The 24,518-nt window shown below is 32.3% G+C and overlaps 1 protein-coding gene and 1 long non-coding RNA gene across 2 annotated transcripts; one reads left to right on the top strand and one right to left on the bottom strand.

Moving 5' to 3' along the window:
• Window positions 1-561: 561 nt before the first annotated feature.
• Window positions 562-7,361, bottom strand: LOC143069643 (uncharacterized). The gene is made up of 10 exons (XM_076244387.1): window positions 7,179-7,361; window positions 6,671-6,837; window positions 6,033-6,082; window positions 5,308-5,397; window positions 4,803-4,985; window positions 4,216-4,403; window positions 3,876-3,982; window positions 3,389-3,545; window positions 1,780-3,164; window positions 562-1,508 (listed from the first exon to the last, which is right to left on the bottom strand). Exons 1-10 carry the CDS (start codon window positions 7,223-7,225, stop codon window positions 1,477-1,479), a joined length of 2,406 nt encoding a protein of 801 aa, XP_076100502.1. The 5' UTR covers window positions 7,226-7,361; the 3' UTR covers window positions 562-1,476.
• A 2,317-nt stretch (window positions 7,362-9,678) lies between these two features.
• LOC143066686 (uncharacterized) lies at window positions 9,679-12,084 on the top strand. Its single transcript, XR_012975741.1, has 3 exons — window positions 9,679-9,813; window positions 10,143-10,363; window positions 11,397-12,084. It is a non-coding gene; the product is annotated as an uncharacterized LOC143066686 (long non-coding RNA).
• Window positions 12,085-24,518: the final 12,434 nt, after the last annotated feature.

The following is a 24,518-nucleotide window of genomic DNA, read 5'->3' as shown; positions in this document are numbered from 1 at the left end:
TCAACTTCGTACTTTATTTGGCCTTTTTAACTTTTTTAGATTCGAGCGTCAGTGGTGAGTCTTTTGTAGACGAAAACGTGTCACTTGTGAGATTAACAAACCTGTCGAATTGCTTTACGATTTCATAAATTTGATAGTAAATCCTTGATAGTGCCGATTTCAGTCGGTTTTTACTTATATGTGTGTTGAGGTATTTTCTTTCTTTGTTCTTTTTTTTTAAATTCTTTGATTTTGGAGTTTTTCAGTTTTAAGCTTTTCATAATTTGTTTTGTTAAATATTACTTTTCCCTTGTATTCTACACAGTGGTTTTTTATTTGATCGTCTTGTCGTTTTTTTATTATTTATATGATTGTTTGTCCCTATATAAATTTAATTGTCCCTTTAATTTGTAGCTTTTTAGTTCTTTGTGTGCCTTTTTTTTATTATTCTCATCTGTTTTCGTCGAAACTGTATTGTTCCTTTATTCTATGTACTTATATGTCTTATATAGCTGTATTTTCCCCCATGTACGAATGTTTATTGTTCCAATCATGTTAAATGAATCAATAAACCAGACCATATATATTACATCAGACTTTATTAAAACAGTTATGTAACAAAATATTAATAATAAAGCTGACAATATGGTTCTGACCAGCAAAAACCATGAAACACTATTCCTCCATACTGGAGGTGTGTGGTATAACTTATAACCACAGCAGCACTTAAAATGACAGTAATAATTTAATAGTTGATGTATTATATTCACAATGTACCTGATCTACTTATTAATCAAAGCACGAGGATAATCTAAATATTACAATGTCAACTTTTATAACAGATTAAAATATGTTATTTTAAAATTATTACAATTTTAATATATATTTCTTTGGGGAAATAAAACGCAAAACATGAATGAGATGAAAGAGGACCAGCCTCGTTTTGACGTACATTGGTTGAGAGAAAACGTTCAAGCTTCAGAAATACAATCATACCTACATAGGGACAACCACCAGGGCTGTATATGAACAGAGTCTATAAATGAATCAAAAACGAATTCTCTATCCTATTACAATAGCAGCATCAAAATTAATGAATGAATGATACGACCAGCGTTTCTTATAATAAACTCTACATAAATCAAATGCACTAATAGCTTAATATTTTGCAAATTATACTGTAGTGACCAGCACTACAATTCACAAAACTAATTTACATAATAGACTTGCGACCTGCGCAATAATGTGTAAAAACATATGTACATTACATAATAGTTCAAAGTTCAAATATGTAAAGTAATCAAGTATAAATGTAAAAATGTCTGACCAGCAGACTTAAAGTCATGTAAATGTATAAAGCACAATGTAAAACCCGTCCAGCGGGGAACAGTCGTCATCTTCCATTACTCTTCTGCCTGCAGAAACCGGAAGTGACGCATAGGGAGTGGCAATATGCCTTACATATGAAAAGTCGTAAGTCGAAACTTACACAGTAACCTACTGGGAGTCTTCGTTAGAACTGAGAACACCTGAAAAATAGAATGAACACATTGAGTATAAAAGTTTATATTTGGAATATTAAGTAAAGTCATAAAAATAAATTTTCTTTGGTGTTTGTTTTTAAACCTTGTTAAAAGTTGTGGGTATTGTATGCGTTTGTTGAATGCAATTTTATTGAACATAAATATAGATCTCGTCTTCTTTTTTTAGTTATATTATTTGTTTCATTATTTTAGAAATTAATGCTGACTTGTAATAATATACATAATTGAATGCACAAAGTAACGAAAGAAATCTTACCACTTGGCGTCCAAGATGAAATAAACTTTCTAAGCTGATGCAGCTCAGTTTCACCGGAACTGGCGTCAACATTGACCATAGGAACATTGCCATATTTGTCCAGTTCTGTCAACAGTCCTGAACAAGGCAACTTCAGGGTCTGAAGCATCCAGTTGTCCGGATCCATAATCTCTTCATAATGATCAGAATCGAAGTCAGATTCTGGAGTCAGTGCACAGTACGATTTCTCGTCGTACGACATTCTGTCTTCTGTTATTGACGAAACTGGAGACAAGGGCAGTGGGCTTGTATGACTTTCTGGTACGCTGAAAGTGCTCTCGTTTATCTCCACCTTGATTTCGTTTAAAGATTTCCCGCCATTTATCTCCGGTTCAGGGTCACTCAACGCAAGTATATCTTCTACATCAAAATTGTCAGTTTCCTTCGCGTCAATGAGATCATCTATGTCAATTGGTTCGGCTTTCACAATGCCATCAAAATCTTTTAAAGAATTTTGCATTACAAATGTGCCAAGTTCATCAAAGAAAGAATCAACGAATGAAACATCGAGGCTTGGAAGATTCTTTGATCTCCTCTCAGCATTAGTGTCATTCATTTGTTTCTGCTTCAGCGAACAAATATACTTTGCCACTAAAACTGGATTAAACGAATGGATGTCCTTTGAAGAGGCATCGTTTGATGGCTGAGGAGATGATACTGGTGATGCATCTGGTGTTAGATAGCAAGATGGCATGGAAACGTCTGGAACAACTTGCTCATTATTGTTTTTATCTTCCATTTTTACGATCGGTTTGTAAACACGATCAGACAATAATGGACCTTTCTTCTGAGTTAATGTTTGTTGGATGTCTCTCCTGGCATATAACATTTGCATGGGACCATGATCGTATGCTGGTGCAATGTAATCATTTTGCGATGATGGCAAAGACTGGCATATTAATGTTTCATGGGGTAAAACAGATGAAGGGGAGGAATTTCCCATTCCATAGCCGCCATTTTGATGATGCATCATTCGAGGAAGTTTGGTAGGTTTGCATGTTGTGAAATTTTCTTGAATTTTCCTTTTCAGTGCACGTAGTGTGTCATTACGACCTTGTCGGTCTGCCATATTTGGAGAACAGTTTTTGACGCAGAAAGATTTATGCGTTGGAGGTATTTGACCGTGAACAGGTTGTGGTACAGTTGCAAAAGGCTGATCGAAAATTTGTTGTCCGGAGAAAAATGGCGATGGGAACATGTTACCAGCAGCTGGTAGCATAGGACTTCCTTCGGTATTTGTTGGGATAGGAGCACAAAATGTTGATCCGAAGAAGAAATCTGGAGTTCGAGATGCATACAAAGCGAATAGCTGCCCTTGTAGTTTGAACTGGAATGCCTCTTGTTCACTGAAAAATAAAAGGAACATTTTAACCATTTGTTAAACTGTAACATTGGTTTTTAATTTTCTTGTTGCATTTTACAAAAAGAAGCACATACAACAAATATTTTTTTTTTTTTTTGTCATTTTCTTAACCATATTTTTATTTTAAATTTCTTTTAATGAAACAGACACATACCAATGCAAGTTACTGATATAGATATATTGATGTGTAAAAAAGTTGATATTTACCTGACTACTTGATTGATGCATAATATAACTGGTTCATCACTATTAGATAACAATGCCTGTCTAACTTGCATCACAATGTTGACCCAGATGACTTCATCTTTGGCTGTGATCATACGTACAGTCATCATACACCCCATTTCATGTCGTGATTTTATTACTAAAATTATAAATTAATATTAAATAAGCATTATGAATAAGGTTCGAACACGTGATTGACATTTAACATTCCCTAATTATCTATGACTGCAAAGACAGTGGTCGAATTCCGTAATACCTAATTTCATCTTATTTCCAATTTCGTGTTTATATGAACTCCAACATTACTCAGTAAATTTTGACATTAAAAGTTATAAAATTCTTGGCTTCATGAATCATTGAAATCTATTGACCACACTGACATAATGAATAGTTTACGTCTGATTGGTTTTATTACCATATAGAAAATTATTCCATATCTTTATACTTTGAACATATGTTGACGACTTACATTGGGTGTGTTTGTCCTTGGCCTCTTGCAAATCCTCGGGATATATGTAACTATACCAAGATTTACTCTGGATTTCATCATTAGTGGTTTGAAGATGATATTCTCCACTAAAATAAAACAAACATACTTTTAAATATTTTTTTCTTCTGTGTAGTATAATTTTTAAAAAATGTAAATTTGTGCATGTCAATCATTTGTTCTCATCTTTTTTTATAGTTATAAGTTTTAAGGTTATTATAAACTGTATTTTTTTAGTTAATTGATTGTCATTATAAGTAATATTAAACATGTTTAAGCAATTATCTAATATTGTTATTATCAAGAAAAAATATTAACTTACTTCACTGTAAGTTCTATGAAGGACATATCAAGGTTGTGAACCGATTTATAGACCATGGTATTGTTTTGGATGAGGCTTTCTTTGACGTCTGGTGTAATTAAAGGTGAGCAAACAGCAATAAACACTTGCTGTTCTACGTCAGAATCCTGTGTTGGCACTGTCACAAAATGACCTTTCACATGCATGACCTGTAAAACAATGATCATTACATATATTATTTTATTTAAAAATAAAGTAGATAAAAAATCAAATTTAAGAATTAATTCAATCTTTTGTTCTTAGTAATGTTCTGTTGTTTAATTTGTTTCATATTTTGAACACTGAATATAAATCTTATAAGTTGACAACTTAAGTTGACAAGTGTAAAGTTAGCAGGAAACAGTCATTCATCTTAAATGTGTTTTATTGCTTGTGTAGAAATATAATATTTCACTTCACCACTAATGTCATTTTTGGTTGGCAGTTTGCCATTTCTATAAATACACATTATCTTTGTACAAGTGTTTCTGTTGTAGCTATCAGTAAAGATAGCGCGATAGAAGTTAAAGATACGCCTACTGTATTGAGGCTCAGTAAAGGGTCTTTACCTTAACATCTCCAAATCCGGCTTGTCGTTTAAGTGTCCTAGACATGTTCATTCGACAGAAGAAGCTGGTTGGTATATCCTGTGACATTTTCCCGCCACCATGTAACAACTGTGCCTGCACAGTGCCATGGTCGCGTTTGTCTACAATATCAAACAAGCTATCTCCTTGAGTTTTCATGTCGACCTGAAATGGAAAGAAAACATATTCAAAACTTACTTATTTATTATAAACATTGTTACAATTATCAATTTCATATGATAATATTTTTTTCTGTCTATTGATTGATGTTTATTTTATACTTTTAATTGTTATATAATTATATGCTGATGATGCAATGCAATATAATTATATTACATTTACTTTCTATTTTATCCATACGAAACAAACATGCTATATTCTATTTTTAACAGTATTTGCGTGTATGTGTTAGTGATCTTTTTAATATTTTATAATTAGAAAGGTTGTCAGTTTTTAACAAGTCTCACAGTTAGAATGTATTACTTACCATTGAATGGCCCAAGTACTCTGTTACATTCTCTGATATATATAGTAATTTTCCATCTCTTGTTGTTAACAGCAGAAATCCTGTCAGAGACTGTAAATAGGAAACGGAATTTTAATTATTATAATTATTCATTATATTTAATAGTTTAATAGTATATTGGAAAGTATTTTAATCTCCTTGTATAATGTGTTTCTATGTATTTGATAAGGTGATTATTTAATTGATTGACATATTTAAATCAATGTGTATGTAAACTGAACAGGTAGTTTTTATCTTATCTTAGATTCGCCTGCTACCGCCATACTCTTAATTTTCCACAAGGTTACCGCAATATAAAATTACAGTTAAAATTTATTCAGAATAAAACACACACCTGATGACGTCAATCGATTCTATTTATACTTTTTATGCCAAGTCGACCATTGCAAGCATTTAAATATTTGCTAGTCAACAGGTAATATGTTCAGGTAAAATATGGACAAAATATGAACAATGTAAGGCTGTATAATAGGATCTTGACATGTTGTCAAAAATGATTCATTATACATCGCTGTGTATCTCATAAATGTCCCCATGTAGCCTCCAGCAAACCCATTGAGACGGAAATGTGTATTTGACCTTTTGTCACATTATGACGTAAATATCAGTCAGCTACAAAGAAAATATTGTCTTGAGCACTGTAGAAAATAGCACTTGACCTGGATTTTATAGACTGTCAAACTTACCTGTGAAAAATCGCACGGTACTTCCGAATTATTCTGAGAAGATTTAACCACTGAAATTGAGAAAAGAAAAAATATTTATTAGTGCTGTTTAAAGATAAGAATTATTAATTTAAAAAATAAATTGAATAATTTCATAACTTTATCAAGAAGAACAAGTGTTTATTTTATTTATTTGTTATTTACTGATAAATAGATATTATACTTAACAAGTCAAGTTTAATTGTGTTATTCAAACTATGATACACTTGAACATCGTCAAATCATTGTTTTCTCAAGTTTCAAAAGAATTTTTAAAAAGGTTCATATTTCACCATTCTTGTTAATAAAATTCCAAAAACTATTTAATGAGATATTTTACTAGTTAGTAGTTGCATTTTAATACATGATGTTTGTGTTAAATGATTAGTTTGACTTTCAAATATTTTTGAATGTTGAATCCTTCATAAAAATAATACAACTAACCCATATCAAAACTTCTCCCACTGATATTTAAAAGCTTGGTTATTTATTAATATGACATTTGAAACTGGTATATTCATTTTTTTCGAATCACATAACTTCCAATCATTGTATCTTTACAATTATTAATCAGATATCACTCAAATTATCAGCATTAATACTAATAACATTACACTTACTTTTCTGTAAAACGTTACATTTTCGGATGAATACACAACTAAGGGACATGATCTGGAGTTGGGATAATCTTTGTCTTGCGCTCTCTGGTAGAGGTAATAGATCTCTCATTACGGAAATTTCTCCATTTATTTGGTCTCTTCGTTGTTTTGAAGCTCCTTTATTTGACCTAAAACCCAACAATACAATATTTAAATTTTGAAGACGTATGATAACCCGTTAATAACAAATTGTTTAGCTGTGAGTCAGTTTCTAAAAACAGCTTCGACTAAATGTGTACGCAATTCTCTGCAACTATGTCGGGAAATATTTTGATGTGTTCAGTTATACAAGGGGGTTTTGATTGATGAAACATTAATTAAATTATCTTTGTATTATTACAATACTGTATATTGTTCGCCATTATAGTTACTCGGTTCAAAAGTTATAAAATTCCGTGTTGTTTACAACGAGAGAGGACCACTCCTTTAAAAGTTAAGTTTGTCAAGTAGAATAATAATCATCGCTTACCTTTCTAAGTCCATAAGAGCCAGCTCTTCAACGGGACTTGGTGCCATTTTGTTTACACTTTTATATTTATTTACATTTAAAGTTAATAATCACAATGTATTTCAGCGGACCAGCCGCTGTATAATCCTCAAAGAAAAATTCGACAATGAACAATCTCGTTCTAGCTCTGACGCATATGTCAATGTTAGTTTATCATGTGACTTTCGCCGATTGGTCTATTCTTGTCACATGGTTTAATTATGTATATTTACTACACTGTTAATGATACGATGTGTATCGATCAGGTAAATGATAGGTATAATTTTTCAGCTATGACGTATATAATAGTACGAAAGTTATTCATAATTAATGGCGTATAAATAGTTAACCGAAAAGTTTAAATGGAATGTATATATCTTTTTATAATTAAGTTTGTTGAAAATAACGTCATAGATTTCAGATTTTAAGAGAAAAAATACATTAATTTCTTCATTTTTGTTTAATATTCCATTCAACTTGTTTTTAATCTGCATGTAAATGAACAAACTTTCTAAAACAGAATATTTCCAGAACTTTTATTGAATAATTAACTTAACTGTAATGGTTCTATTGTTGTACGTTGTTATGCAATTTACTCCCAAGAGCCTACTTATTCTAATTTCAATGTATATTTTAGCAGTTGTTACCGATTTGGAATGAGCAATGTAACTAAAAACTGTTTTAGATCACATTTCTCACTATTTTAACTTATTTTAAACTTAAAACGTAGGACGAAATATTCCAATTTTAAAAGTCTGAAATTAGTTGTTCAAATGCTTAAATTAAAGATGCCATCAATTGTTGGGGTGGTTAGTAAGTAGTTTTTTTGTTTTTTTTTGTACATTAAACATATTTTGAATCTAAACTTGCTAATGACAATAAAAAGTAACACTTTATAATACATGGGTTAAAATATTTTCATTTTCCCAAATACTTGCAAGGAAAGTATGCACACCTACTTGAATACTGTAAATTCGTAAATTATTGAATACATTTATTATTTCGATTTTTCAAAAATGGACAAGAACGTGAGTTTAATTATTACGAATAAAGAATAATCTACATACTAGTAAAAGCATTCAAAATGCGAGTTAAATTGCGATACTCACCTAGTCGCATCATTTGCATCAATTAAATCTCGCAATGAATTCTAAATTCACAGTATGCAAGTAGTTTATTAAGAAGACCTTTAAAAAAAATAGCAAAATCCTTCTAAGGTAGATTTTTCTTCAGAAAATTAGAAGCATAATTTCTTAATTACTTATAACATGTTTATCAATGTTATAAATTTATCAATGGGGAGTTTAAAAAATGTGATACATATCGTGGCAAGATCGAAGCAATGTTTACTGCACTGATGATACTCTCGGTGACAAGCAATCCACTAGCAGTATTATGATAACAAAAACCTAAAATACCCAGCTTATAATTTTGTACGCCTGAATCTAGTTTCGCGTACAAAAGACGCTCTTGAATATCAAAGGTTAAAAAGCATTGAGGACCCAAATTCGGAAACATTTTGCCAGATACAATAAAGCCAGGGTGCAGAAAAACCCAAAACGATAAATTCCAAATTAAAAAAATATATCCTGATAAACTATGTGTATGCAAAACATTTATTAGACCCAAACCAAACTGCATATGATAAAAAGCACATAAACTTTCGTTTTTAGGTTAAAAAAGACATAGATTTCTTATCACAATTATAAATAAAGGCAACAGTAGTATACCGCTGTTCAAAAGTCATAAATCGATTGAGCATAAATAATTTCAAGTCACAAACCAAAACCGGGTGAAATAAATCAACTACAGGTTGAAAAAAACGGAACAACAGAAACAAACATAATTTGTGCCATTGTCTGACTAGTCTACTCATTGTAAAATGAATTTACAATGTTGTGCAGTTATAACAATAGTTAAGTACCTTTTCGGAGAAAGCCATAGAAATTAGTCTGCACATATTAAGAAAAAGAAATTAAACCTTTTTTGCAATTTTATTTATTAACGAAGTCAACAAGTTCAGAGATCAGCAACACCCTGTTCTAAATTAACCTTTGCAACATAACAACTATAACGTACTCTCCCGAAGGTAGAATAGAAGAACGTAAACTGGATTGTTTTTCTTTCGTATGCATCATCTTAGCACCTTTAAGTTTAAATGATTAACAATGTTTGTATACGTATACGTAAACAGCGCATATTGTTTTGGCTTCTTTGTTGCTTGAGCTTTGCTGAGGCTTGAAAAGAAGAAAATTCGATCATGTTCTGTTCTTGAGGTGAGACACAGATGATGTGTGGGAATAAGTAAGCTTTACCTGTTTACGTATAGTCTTGAAACTAGTTATCCATGAAAATGTGTGAATATATATATTGTTATCAAAGGTACCAGGATTATAATTTAGTACGCCAGACGCGCGTTTCGTCTACATAAGACTCATCAGTGACGCTCAATATCAAATATACACGTCAATATAAACAATTTAGCTTTCTTCATTAGCAAGTTATAGCCTCGAGAGTATAACCACAATAATAGGAAATCAAGACGAGTTAGAATGGATTTAAAATTACGAATCTGATTGAATTCTGATTTTGATATTGTACATTTTGTGGGAGTAAGGTAAGCTTGTCATGAAACTAGTACAAGACTATTCATTTGTTTGAAGAAGAAAAACCAGAATGTTATGAATATAACTGCCAATTTCATTTCCGTTATAATACTAAAAAAAATGTATACACAAATACTTATTCGCCTGAATGACTGATATGAAATTTTAGATTCATTTGAGGAAACTTTATGAACTAATTCCTTGGAAACGTCTCAGAATAAATGTTTATATCCTTCACCTAACAAAAAAGACAATATCAAGAGGTTAAGATGCAACTCATAATTTGAAGTAAAAACAGATGATTACTTTATTTTGACATTTTAACTTTTTATTATTCAAGCGTCAATGATGAGTCTTCTGTAGACGAAACGAGCGTATAGCACATATACAAAATTGCAATCCTGGTATCTTTGAGGAGTTTACACAGCCATGACAAAAGAATAGATGAACTGACAACAGTTCAAAACCAATGCTCATAATTCTTATTACTTAGCAACAAGAATGGCCAAAACATACCGAGGGTGATGCATACATGTCTTTCAAAGGTGAATGAGTTGTTAGGTAAGACATTTTTTATTAACATCCCTTTTATATTGATTGTATTAATTTTAAACATAAACGAGTTATGAAATGGGGTTGCCAACGATAGCGCTATGGCAAAAAGCAATAGTTGATAGAGAAAGGTTTTGGTTCTACATAAACATGGCGATTTTGAGTCTACCAATGTTTCTTGGCATATTATCGCGAAAATCTCTAACAAACACTAATAAACTAGTATAAAAGGTAACAGTAGTTTACCAATGTCGAAATATCATTAATCGATTAAAAAGACAAGTAAAGGTGTACATGAAGTACCATCATTATCTACCACAAGAATTTTGATTTATTGAAAAACTGGACGAATACCAACACGCTTATATGAATAACAAGTAAATCTTAAACAATCGAAATTTTTACAAGACTGTCTGTGAAAATTGCATGAAATCTTAGATTTTTAGATATCATTCGTCCGAAGTGCTTTTCTAAAACTGACCATCTTGCAATGCAAACATTAGGTTAAAATATATATCCATAGACAGCCAACAATGAAAACTTAAGACTGATCAACATGAATATCGAGGTGAAGCAGCTGCTTTTGTTAAAGGTGTTTTAAACTAAGGTGAAAGGTGATTTTGTGCAACTTTTTTTTTTTTCCCAGTTTCCACAAATTTGTTGTCATGATAAAAGAGTTGCGCGTATAAACAGTTAACGATGCAGTTAAAATGCGGTTTACTTCTGTCATCGTAACATACCTTGCACATTTAGGAACACTTATTTCGACCATATCATAGTTTTTAAAAAAGACTCGTCAGTGACCTTCGAATCAAATAGGTAAAATCATAATAAAGTACAAAGTTTGAAGAGCATTGATAACCACAAATTTCCAAAAGCTTTTTACCATTTACAGCTAATGTAACCTATTCCTGGGTAAGCAAATTCATTGTGTTTTGAAAAATTCAAAGTTTTGTAAACAGTGAATTCGAAATGATATTATAGGTACATGAAACGTACATGATACTCAAAAATACAGGATAGTATGCATTTCCTTACACAGATGGTAATGCCGAACGATTTTAAACGAGTGGATTCCGGAAAGGATGAAAAATATCAATAATTTTCCAAGACTATCAGAACTCAACATCCAGGTATTGTTGTTAGTAACACATTGCAGTAAGTAAAGACAGTCGACTACTATCACCTCTTGCAAGTTACGTCACTCCCTGATGCTATACGTCATCTATAGCTAATTACATGTTATGAAAGAACCTATTGGTACATATTGATACAAAATATACCAACACAATTGATTGATAAAGACACCTTCTTCATTTGTTCAGTTGCTAGTGTTTCTGCTTTGATGGACAGTTTTCTCATCGGTAATTATATCACCTAATTTTGATAAAGATAGTTGGATACTCTGAGGTTGGATATTAATCAAGGTGTTTTCTTAAATGTTCTGTGAGACATTTATACTTGAATACATGATGTATTTTGTACATTACTAAACTTTCGAGATTTGATGAAAAGTAATTCCCAGTTTGTTTTTGTTTTTCATTTGTTTTTGTAATGTAAAAGTTGCGTGCCAACAGTTTTTGTTCATAAATAGTCGAACATTTACCAAGTCCATTTTATTCATCGCGTTGTCAGCGCACTGATATAACTGATATCTAAATGAATTATGCAATGTGCATTTTACATTCGAAACTATGGTAAAAGGTGATTTTGTGCAATTTGTTTCCCAGCTTTTGCATATTTGTTTTCGAGATAAAAGGATTGCGCGTGTAAACATTTAAAAGAAAAATCACAAAGATACTGAACTCCGAGGAAATTAATTCGAAACGGAAAATCCCAAATCACATGATAAAATCAAAAGCTCAGACACGTCAAACGAATGGATTATAACTGTCATATTCCTGATTTGATACAGGCATTTTCTTATGTAGAAAATGGTGGATTGAACCTGGCCCCATAGCTAGCTAAATTTGTATGACAGCCGCATCAAATTCCATTCTAAAGATTAAAGATGCAGTTAGAAATGCAGTTTGCTTCTGTCATCGTAACACAGCATGTACATTTATTTATGACCACTTCTTTCGACCCTATCATAGTTTTATAAAAGTCTCGTCAGTGACTTTCGAATCAAAAAGTTAAAGGTCAAATGAAGTACGAAGTTAAAGAGCATTGCAGACTCAAAAATCCAAAAGGTTTGTCGTTCCTATTTCGAAAATAATCTTAAATTTGTATAAAGTACGACCTTATAATAATGTCAACACAGAAGTGCTGACTACAGAGTTGGTTAATGGTTTGGATTTAAATTGTTTTTAACTATGGTCTTCGATGCTTTTTATTTTCGTAATTGGTTTTGTCTTTCAACTGTTTAAACGCAAATAAATCTGATGAATCTTATGCAGACAGAACGAGCACCTGGTGTACTGATTTATATGCATGGTTTGTTTAACCAATTCGTTTAATATGTATATTTGCAACATTAGATAAATTCATTAAAAAAACGTTATTAAAGGTACAGTTAAAATATCCTTAAATTACGAATTTGACGACTTAAAAATAAATCATACAATCGGTAGATAAATTCAGTAAAAAAATGTTATCAAAGATACATTTAAAATATCCTTAAATGACGAATTTGACGACTTAAAAAAAAAATCCTGCAAGCGGTTTAAACGGATTTGTATCTCTAGACAGATAATGATTTCATATTTTAAGAACGTTAATTATAACTATGCGTCGTCATTTTCAATTTTCCTACACAGCACATATAAAACAAATCCATATAAAGGATAAAAGCATATCAATGGTTGTCTAATGCATCTGATAATATTTTCTTTGAATTAAAAGTTTCCGTTGACACAAATTTCGGAATCTATGCAATTGAGGCAAAAAGGTTGAATATAGTTTGTTTGAGACGGTATTGCAGTCTCTAGTAGTTACTAGGATACCCTTACTATTTGTAAACATGTACAGAATAGATATAGGAAGATGTGGTATGAGTGCCAATAAGACAACTCTCCATCCAAGTCACAATTTATAAAAGTAAACCATTATAGGTCAAGGTACAGTCTTCAACACGGAGCCTTGGCTCACCTCACACCGAACAGCAAGCTATAAAGAGCTCCAAAAAAATACTAGTGTAAAACCATTCAAACGGAAAACCAACGGTTTAATCTAATATTAAAACAAGAAACACTTATGAACCACATAAACAGACGGCAACCACTGAACATGTATAGAATAGACATGTCATATGAAAGTAGTTTATCGATGTGAAGGAAAGACATGTGGTATGCTTTCAGTTTGCATATCATAAATTCTGACTTAGACATTTATGAAGGGACAACAATTGAAATCCTTGAATAGTATACGCCTCTTCTTCTTGAGAAGCTTTATAAATGCAGAGTGTCCCAGAAAGGGGATGATTATCATTTATTTCCATAGTAGTACGTTGTATGTTGTATTGGAGCTGTGTCAATGTAAACAAACTGATTTTCCTATGAGAATTAGGACACCTAAATTGGTCAAGGGTAAACTGATAAGATTATTTATTTTGATTACTCTAGGAACAATATTTTGTAACAATTTCAAGATGTCTTGGTTTAAAACCTTTGAAGTGTAAATTTTAAAACAAGAAAATTGAGATGATTCGAAAAGCATTAAGGGGCGAATATATAAAATCATGCAATACAATCAATATAGACACACAATACCGCGGCCACAAAATAGGAAAACAAGTAAAACTAAAGTACCGTACAAAAGATGATTGCAAAAAGGGTGAAGTCCAAACATTTGCCAAAAGTTTAATGTTATTAACCAATCAAATTAGTGAAAAACAACGGTCATGTTCTTGATTTGGTACAGTCATTAAGCATTTAATTGGATTTTTTGAAATACTAAGGCTTTTCTACCTCAGGAATAGATTACTTTAGCTGTATTTGGAAAACTTTTAGGATTTTTAGGACATTTTTTTATTCGAGCGTCACTGATGAGTCTTTTGTAGACGAAACGCGTGTCTGGCTAAAATATTAAATTTGAATCCTGGTATCTATGGGAAGTTTATATAGAAGACTATAACCTCTGCCCACACTAAAGATTAGATATAAGATATATATGATGGAAAACTGATATTTCCTGAACAACGACTGCCTAACTGCTGATGTGACAATAAGTTCGGAATTTTGTGTAAATTTTCCTAAATCCTTATATTCGAAAAATGCTAAAAGGTCATGAACCTTCTGAAGGAAATGGAACCGTGGTCCTATTCTTTTTGTTTGACCCTTCCTCTGATAAAAATGACATTAACCTGTACTAGATAAGGACAAAGATTACATAACTCACCTTGTTTTGGAAGGGTCTGGTTAAAACAGGTTAAAACAATGCGTTGTTGATATGAAATTCGGATAGTGAAGAGTACAAAAAAGAAGCTTTTAAATGCACTTGTATATCCTAGGGAAACAGTTTGTTTTAAATTTTCTTTGTTAAATTTTAGATTCATAGTAAATCTTTTTGTATCTCGTTCTGTTTCTTGTTCTTGTCGGTTTATTGCGCCAATTTTTTTCAGTTTATTTTTCGTTTGTGTTCTATACTTTTGATCTCTCCAACACATTAATTTTGTAATCTTTAAAAATTATCGATAAAACAGTTAAGATACCAAGAGAACCAACGTCAAATGCACTGTTTTTAAAACAGGCTCCCAACTGAGGACAGGAACAACAGAATGTGGCAAGGTTAAACATGTTAGAGGGCGCCCACCCTACCCTGAACTGGTACAGTGGTGTATCAGTACAACATAAGAACAAACTATAAAAATCAGTTCAAAAAGGCTTAAATCATCAGATGGATACTGATATAAACATGTATATAGACAATATAGATAAGACCAGTGGTTTTACCGTTTCAGTGGTTTAGCACTCATCATTGTTGGGCCCTTTATAGCTTGTTGTTCGGTGCGAGCCAAGGCTCCGTGTTGAATACCGTACGTTGACCTATAATTGTTTACTTTAACAAATTGTGACTTGGATGGAGAGTTGTTTCATTGGCACTCATGCTACATCTTTTTATATCTATAGATATAAGACATTGGTGCGTCAATGAGACAGCAACTAAAGGACAAAAGTAACCCTAAAAAAACATATAATAGCCATCTAAGAAACCACCTACCAACGAAATCATCCAAAAAAACATATAACAGCCATCTCCAATATACCACCTACAAGCGAAATCAACCAAAAAAACATATAATAGCCATCCAAGAAACCACATACAAGCGGAATCAACCAAAAAACCATATAATAGCCATCTAAGAAACCACATACAAGCGGAATCAACCAAAAAAACATATAATAGCCATCTAAGAAACCACATACAAGCGGAATCAACCAAAAAAACATATAATAGCCATCCAAGAAACCACCTACAAGCGGAATCAACCAAAAAAACATATAATAGCCATCCAAGAAACCACCTACAAGCGAAATCAACCAAAAAAAACATATAATAGCCATCCAAGAAACCACCTACAAGCTAAATCAACCAAAAAAACATATAATAGCCATCCAAGAAACCACCTTCAAGCGGAATCAACCAAAAAAACATATAATAGCCATCCAAGAAACCACCTACAAGCGAAATCAACCAAAAAAACATATAATAGCCATCCAAGAAACCACCTACAAGCGAAATCAACAAAAAAAAATATAATAGCCATCCAAGAAACCACCTACAAGCGAAATCAACCAAAAAAACATATAATAGCCATCCAAGAAACCACCTACAAGCGAAATCAACAAAAAAAACATATAATAGCCATCCAAGAAACCACATACAAGCGAAATCAACCAAAAAAACATAAAATAGCCATCTAAGAAACCACATACAAGCGAAATCAACAAAAAAAACATATAATAGCCATCTAAGAAACCACCTACAAGCGAAATCAACAAAAAAAAACATATAATAGCCATCCAAGAAACCACCTACAAGCGAAATCAACAAAAAAACATATAATAGCCATCCAAGAAACCACCTACAAGCGAAATCAACCAAAAAAACATATAATAGCCATCCAAGAAACCACCTACAAGCGAAATCAACCAAAAAAACATATAATAGCCATCTAAGAAACCACATACAAGCGAAATCAACCAAAACAACATATTATAGCCATCTAAGAAACCACATACAAGCGAAATCAACAAAAAAAACATATAATAGCCATCTAAGAAACCACCTACAAGCGAAATCAACAAAAAAAAACATATAATAGCCATCCAAGAAACCACCTACAAGCAAAATCAACCAAAAACATATAATAGCCATCCAAGAAACCACCTACAAGCGAAATCAACCACAAAAACATACAATAGCCATCTAAGAAACCACATACAAGCGAAATCAACCAAAAAAACATACAATAGCCATCTAAGAAACCATCTACAAGCGGAATCAACCAAAAAAACATATGATAGCCATCCAAGAAACCACCTACAAGCAAAATCAACCAAAAAAACATATGATAGCCATCTAAGAAACCACATACAAGCAAAATCAACCAAAACAACATATATTAGCCATCTAAGAAACCACCTACAAGCGAAATCAACCAAAAAAAACATATGATAGCCATCTAAGAAACCACATACAAGCGAAATCAACCAAAAAAACATATGATAGCCATCTAAGAAACCACATACAAGCAAAATCAACCAAAGCAACATATAATAGCCATCTAAGAAACCACCTACAAGCGAAATCAACCAAAAAAACATATGATAGCCATCTAAGAAACCACATACAATCGAAATCAACCAAAAAAAAACATATAATAGCCATCTAAGAAACCACCTACAAGCGAAATCAACCAAAACAACATATAATAGCCATCTAAGAAACCACATACAAGCGAAATCAACCAAAAAAACATATGATAGCCATCTAAGAAACCACATACAAGCGAAATCAAACCAAAACAACATATGATAGCCACCAAGAAACCACATACAAGCGAAATCAACCAAAACAACATATAATAGCCATCTAAGAAACCACCTACAAGCGAAATCAACCAAAACAACATATAATAGCCATCTAAGAAACCACATACAAGCGAAATCAACCAAAACAACATATAATAGCCATCTAAGAAACCACCTACAAGCGAAATCAACCAAAAAAAAACATATAATATCCATCTAAGAAACCACCTTCAACCAAAATCAACCAAAAAAACATATGATAGCCATCTAAGAAACCACCTACAAGCGAAATCAAACAAAACAACATATAATAGCCATCTAAGAAACCACCTACAAGCGAAATCAACCAAAACAACATATAATAGCCATCTAAGAAACCACATACAAGCGAAATCAACCAAAACAACATATAATAGCCATCTAAGAAACCACCTACAAGCGAAATCAACCAAAAAACATATAATAGCCATCTAAGAAACCACCTATAAGCGAAATCAACCACAAAAACATATAATAGCCATCTAAGAAACCACCTACAAGCGAAATCAACCAAAACAACATATAATATCCATCTAAGAAACCACCTACAACCAAAATCAACCAAAAAAACATATGATAGCCATCTAAGAAACCACCTACAAGCGAAATCAACCAAAACAACATATTAAAGCCATCTAAGAAACCACATACAAGCGAAATCAACCAAAACAACATATAATAGCCATCTAAGAAACCACCTACAAGCGAAATCAACCAAAAAACATATAATAGCCATCTAAGAAACCACCTACAAGCGAAATCAACCAAAAAAACATATGATAGCCATCCAAGAAACCACCTACAAGCGGAATCAACCAAAAAAACATATAATATCCATCTAAGAAACCACATACAAGCGAAATCAACCCAAAAAAACATATAATATCCATCTAAGAAACCACCTACAAGCGAAATCAACCAAAAAAAAACATATGATAGCCATCTAAGAAACCACATACAAGCGAAATCAACCAAAAAAACATATAATAGCCATCTAAGAAACCACATACAAGCGAAATCAACCAAAAAAAAACATATAATAGCCATCTAAGAAACCACATACAAGCAAAATCAACCAAAACAACATATAATAGCCATCTAAGAAACCACCTACAAGCGAAATCAACCAAAAAAACATACAATAGCCATCTCAGAAACCACCTACAAGCGAAATCAACCAAAAAAACATATGATAGCCATCTAAGAAACCACATACAAGCGAAATCAACTAAAACAACATATGATAGCCATCTTAGAAACCACATACAAGCGAAATCAACCAAAAAAACATATAATATCCATTTAAGAAACCACCTACAAGCGAAATCAACCAAAAAAACATATGATAGCCATCTAAGAAACCACATACAAGCGAAATCAACCAAAAAACATATAATAGCCATCTAAGAAACCACATACAAGCGAAATCAACCAAAACAACATATAATAGCCATCTAAGAAACCACCTACAAGCGAAATCAACCAAAAAACATATAATAGCCATCTAAGAAACCACCTACAAGCGAAATCAACCAAAAAAACATATGATAGCCATCCAAGAAACCACCTACAAGCGGAATCAACCAAAACAACATATAATAGCCATCTAAGAAACCACATACAAGCGAAATCAACCAAAAAAAACATACAATAGCCATCTAAGAAACCACCTACAAGCGAAATCAACCAAAAAAACATATGATAGCCATCTAAGAAACCACATACAAGCGAAATCAACCAAAAAACATATAATAGCCATCTAAGAAACCACATACAAGCGAAATCAACCAAAAAAAAACATATAATAGCCATCTAAGAAACCACCTACAAGCGAAATCAACCAAAAACATATAATAGCCATCTAAGAAACCACCTACAAGCGAAATCAACCAAAACAACATATAATAGCCATCTAAGAAACCACATACAAGCGAAATCAACCAAAAAAAACATATAATAGCCGTCTAAGAAACCACCTACAAGCGAAATCAACCAAAACAACATATAATAGCCATCTAAGAAACCACCTACAAGCGAAATCAACCAAAAAAACATACAATAGCCATCTAAGAAACCACCTACAAGCGAAATCAACCAAAAAAACATATGATATCCATCTAAGAAACCACACACAAGCGAAATCAACCAAAAACATATAATAGCCATCTAAGAAACCACCTACAAGCGAAATCAACCAAAAAAACATATGATAGCCATCTAAGAAACCACATACAAGCAAAATCAACCAAAACAACATATAATAGCCATCTAAGAAACCACATACAAGCGAAATCAACCAAAAAAACATATGATAGCCATCTTAGAAACCACATACAAGCGAAATCAACCAAAACAACATATAATAGCCATCTAAGAAACCACCTACAAGCGAAATCAACCAAAACAACATATAATAGCCATCTAAGAAACCACCTTCAAGCGAAATCAACCAAAAAAAACATATGATAGCCATCTAAGAAACCACCTACAAGCGAAATCAACCAAAACAACATATGATAGCCATCTAAGAAACCACCTACAAGCGAAATCAACCAAAAAAACATACAATAGCCATCTAAGAAACCACCTACAAGCGAAATCAACCAAAAAAACATATGATAGCCATCCAAGAAACCACATACAAGCGAAATCAACCAAAAACATATAATAGCCATCTAAGAAACCACCTACAAGCGAAATCAACCAAAAAAACATATGATAGCCATCTAAGAAACCACATACAAGCAAAATCAACCAAAACAACATATAATAGCCATCTAAGAAACCACATACAAGCGAAATCAACCAAAAAAACATATGATAGCCATCTTAGAAACCACATACAAGCGAAATCAACCAAAACAACTTATAATAGCCATCTAAGAAACCACCTACAAGCGAAATCAACCAAAACAACATATAATAGCCATCTAAGAAACCACCTACAAGCGAAATCAACCAAAAAAACATATAATAGCCATCTAAGAAACCACCTACAAGCATATCAACCAAAAACATATAATAGCCATCTAAGAAACCACCTACAAGCGAAATCAACCAAAAAAACATACAATAGCCATCTAAGAAACCACCTACAAGCGAAATCAACCAAAACAACATAGAATAGCCATCTAAGAAACCACCTACAAGCGAAATCAACCAAAAAAACATATAATAGCCATCTAAGAAACCACCTACAAGCGAAATCAACCAAAAACATATAATAGCCATCTAAGAAACCACCTACAAGCGAAATCAACCAAAAAAACATACAATAGCCATCTAAGAAACCACCTACAAGCGAAATCAACCAAAAAAACATATAATATCCATCTAAGAAACCACCTACAAGCGAAATCAACCAAAAAAACATATAATAGCCATCTAAGAAACCATCTACAAGCGAAATCAACCAAAAAAACATATGATAGCCATCTAAGAAACCACCTACAAGCGAAATCAACCAAAAACATATAATAGCCATCTAAGAAACCACATACAAGCGAAATCAACCAAAAAAAACATATGATAGCCATCTAAGAAACCACCTACAATCGAAATCAACCAAAAACATATAATAGCCATCTAAGAAACCACCTACAAGCGAAATCAACCAAAACAACATATGATAGCCATCTAAGAAACCACATACACGTGAAATCAAAATACTTCCAAGTAATGTAAATTGTAACAAAGATAAAGAAACTTGACATTTGCAAGTATGTATAACCCTTTGAAATAGTAGCTTTACATATCTTTGTGGTATATGTGCTATGGTCCACAAAATAAAAATCAATATACAGAGAATTAAGTTTCAGAATTTTAATAAACAAAATCTATATTTTCGTAACATTGCTGCATTTGCATATTTCACATTCAATTTTGATTTATCCGATGCTAACATCAAAGATATATTATGAGAGAGAAAATAGTAATTTGTTTTATTTTCGCGGCTTAGTGAACCATAAGTTGATAAAGTTTAGTATTTTGTTAAATCTCTAGTGCATTTATAAAATTAAATCGAACAGGGGTAGATCAGGAAAAAACCGGTTGTACTTAATATACTCTGAAAATTCGGCTTTGAATGGATCAAAATATGGGACGAGACCATATTACTATTTTATATAAATATAATTTGTTCTAGACCTACTTACACAATACAAAATTGTAAATATTTTGCTTGCATCCACGGGGATATCACCTGAGAAAGATTGGTCTTACAGCGAATGGCTTTGTTCCAATGATCAATAAGTTTGTTTTTAAATTTAATTGTCCTATTCTCAGAGACCATCGAACTATATTAAATCAAGTTTAAGATCAACGTATATTAAATATCAAAAAACATTAAACCGAGTTTCTTGCAATGCATTTCTTTTCTAAATAGGTCGTTCATTGTTGTTTTATTGTCTTTTTGAAAATTACAAAGAAATGTTATATTGCAAATAAAAGTAGACAATTCATCAACAAACACGATAAAATAAGTAAAAACGTAATTTGATTTTCTCAAATAGTCTATCGTCTACACGAAGAAAATCATTAGGGTTTTCATAAAGGAAGAATAAGAAATTAAAATATGTGAATGATGGGAAAACATATTAGATTGAATGTGAGTCTTTCCCGCGCATTTCACAGTCAGGATTTACTTCGCTAAAATTATCTTCACATTAAGCCACCTATTTTATTTTTTTTCAATCGTGAAAATGAAATCCATTGTTTGGAGGACATGCTGTCAATTTATACACATCCTTGTATACATGGCTAAAAGACAACTGTAACTACTGGCCATATATGATTAAGCATCATATATAAATGATATACTGTTTGGCCTTTTGACAACTTAAACTATCGTGGGGGCAGGGATGCAAATTAAAGTTTTGTAAAAAGATCAATCTGTTGTCTTTCTGTGGAATTTTATTCGTGGTGCTTCATGCCTAAACGCATTAAATATCTGCGTGTATTTAAACGTACCATATCTGGAAGCCCATACTATAATTTAAATGTAAACACATATACTAAATACAAAAAAAAATCCTAAATTATGCCCCTACTTTGAACTTTTATAGGCTATAGAAACAGATGTTAACAATTCAAATATACCAACTTGGCTAAATTTACCTTCCCTAAAAAGGAGTTCCATTTTAATTTCAACTTGTTATCAGCCTGTTCTATCCTGTTTCTAGCCGATTTCTTCAATGAGAAAATTTGCACCTGTTAACCTATGGCCTTCAATAAATATCTATCATAGTGATATCGTAATATATCAGCTGGAGTCTCAAAGTATAGCTTCTTTAGTCAATTACATTGTCCGAGTTTGTCTTTTTTGATTTGTGGAGGCCTTATAAAGTTTCTCCACTCCTGAGGTTATTTCATATATTTCTGTAGTTATTGCGTATTAATATTTTATATAACTTCGGCACTCAGAATCATCTTGTAGAAATCATTAGGGATTTTTTTTTTAAAAGAAGACTGATGAATACTAATGGCCAATATCTTATGTACCCAAATTAAAACTAATGTTAATGGTTAAAAAACTTATCAAAATTCCCGTTCCTAAACGATGGAACTCTAATCGGATAATTGTCTCTTTGAAAATTACAAATAAATGTTATATTGCAAATAAAATACTATTCATCAACAAATACGATAAAATAAGTAAAAACATAGTTTGATTTTCTCAAATAGTCGATCTAGTGTTATTTTGCAAAAGATAACCTTTTATTATAACTGTTACATTTAGAACAAAGTAGCAATATACTATACATACATGGACTACCGACTATACTCTAAGGTATACAAGGGGTCGACCTGTTACCTTCACTGGTCCTCGGTTTAGTAAGACCAACTGAAAGAAGTAATATCAAGCCTTCCATTGGTGTTTAACATCGTCAAGCATTTCTTTTTTTTTTTTTTTTTTTTGGTTGGTTGGGGTTTTTTTTTTTTGGGGGGGGGGGGGGGTAAAGTGTTCATTGCTATTGAGCTATAAGCAAATGCTGTTTATGGTGTTGTCGTCTAATCGAAATTGTGTTTCAGAAAACTATTGATTTATGTTATTAGTGTCATCCATATTTCTGTTATGCTAAATTTTAACACTGACTTATAATTTCATTCGTTGTGTATTCATTTATGTATGCATAACATAAAAACCCGAAAGTGATGATAAAGAAACATGTTTAAAGGGGAAAATAAATATATGATAATAAGATGGTAATATATATGTTATATACTAATTCTTTATACCTGATTATAATTTCATGCATTTTGTTTTGGTGTATTGGTGTATGTAGGTACCGGTCTTGCACAACTCTAGTTTCCGGTGCATTAAAAAGGCAGTCGAATAAAATAAAGGATTGTGCGCAACATGTTTAACCTCGCCACATTTTATATATTACTTCCAAAGTCCAGAGCATCTAATTCAGTAGTTGTCGTTGTTCGTTCCTTTCTGACATAAGGTCGTTAGTTTTATCTCAGTAAATTGTTTCACATTTTTCATATCAGTCGGGTCACAGTGGCGGATCGAGAACTTTTCATAAAGGGGGAGCTGACTGACCTAAGGGGCCTCTCCAGTCATGCTTCAGTGATCCCCTGTATAATCAATCAAATTTTTCCCACGAAAGGGGGGGGGGGGCCTGGATCCGCCTATGTGTAAAACAAAAGGTTTAACATCGGTAGTTGTTCGTCAGACACGTGGTATTAATGAGTAGGAGTAAAGATTGGTATGCCGAAAATTGTAGTCCGAATAATATTCCCTCGTAGGGTGATGCATCTTCTTTTGGGCTGGTTGTTACCTTTTGAACTAGAACGTTAAAATAAAACTAAACATGTTGATCTAGTTCAAATTAGGGTTCATTTTACTTTTCACATCAATACGTTCTCGTACTGATTTTCGTGTAAAATATTTGCCACAAGACGTAAAACACCTGACCACTCTATCTCCAATCCATTCATTCGATATCAAAGCTGCTGTTTCCATTCTTTTCATCTCTTTTCCCGTGATTTGTTATTCATTGCACTCTGAATAAGAAAAAAAATTAAAAAAATAGCAGCACTAAATAAAAGGATGAGATTCTATTATAATAAAAGCTAAAAACCTAGTAAATCTGTTACATAAAGCGCACGTGTACCGAACGTATGTACAATGTATATGATGAACT

This window comes from Mytilus galloprovincialis, chromosome 3, assembly GCF_965363235.1.
Source record: "Mytilus galloprovincialis chromosome 3, xbMytGall1.hap1.1, whole genome shotgun sequence".
Lineage (NCBI taxonomy): Eukaryota > Metazoa > Mollusca > Bivalvia > Mytilida > Mytilidae > Mytilus > Mytilus galloprovincialis.
This window is presented reverse-complemented; position numbering and strand designations above follow the sequence as displayed.

Bases quoted from the DNA above. Each gene is read 5' to 3' on its own strand.
- LOC143069643 (XM_076244387.1), bottom strand. From the start codon at position 7,225: ATGGCACCAAGTCCCGTTGAAGAGCTGGCTCTTATGGACTTAGAAAG. The intron at 4,986-5,307 runs GTAAGTAATACA...TTTCCATTTCAG, and splicing joins AGTACTTGGGCCATTCAATG to GTCGACATGAAAACTCAAGG. The intron at 3,546-3,875 runs GTAAGTCGTCAA...TTATAATTTTAG, and splicing joins CAAGGACAAACACACCCAAT to TAATAAAATCACGACATGAA.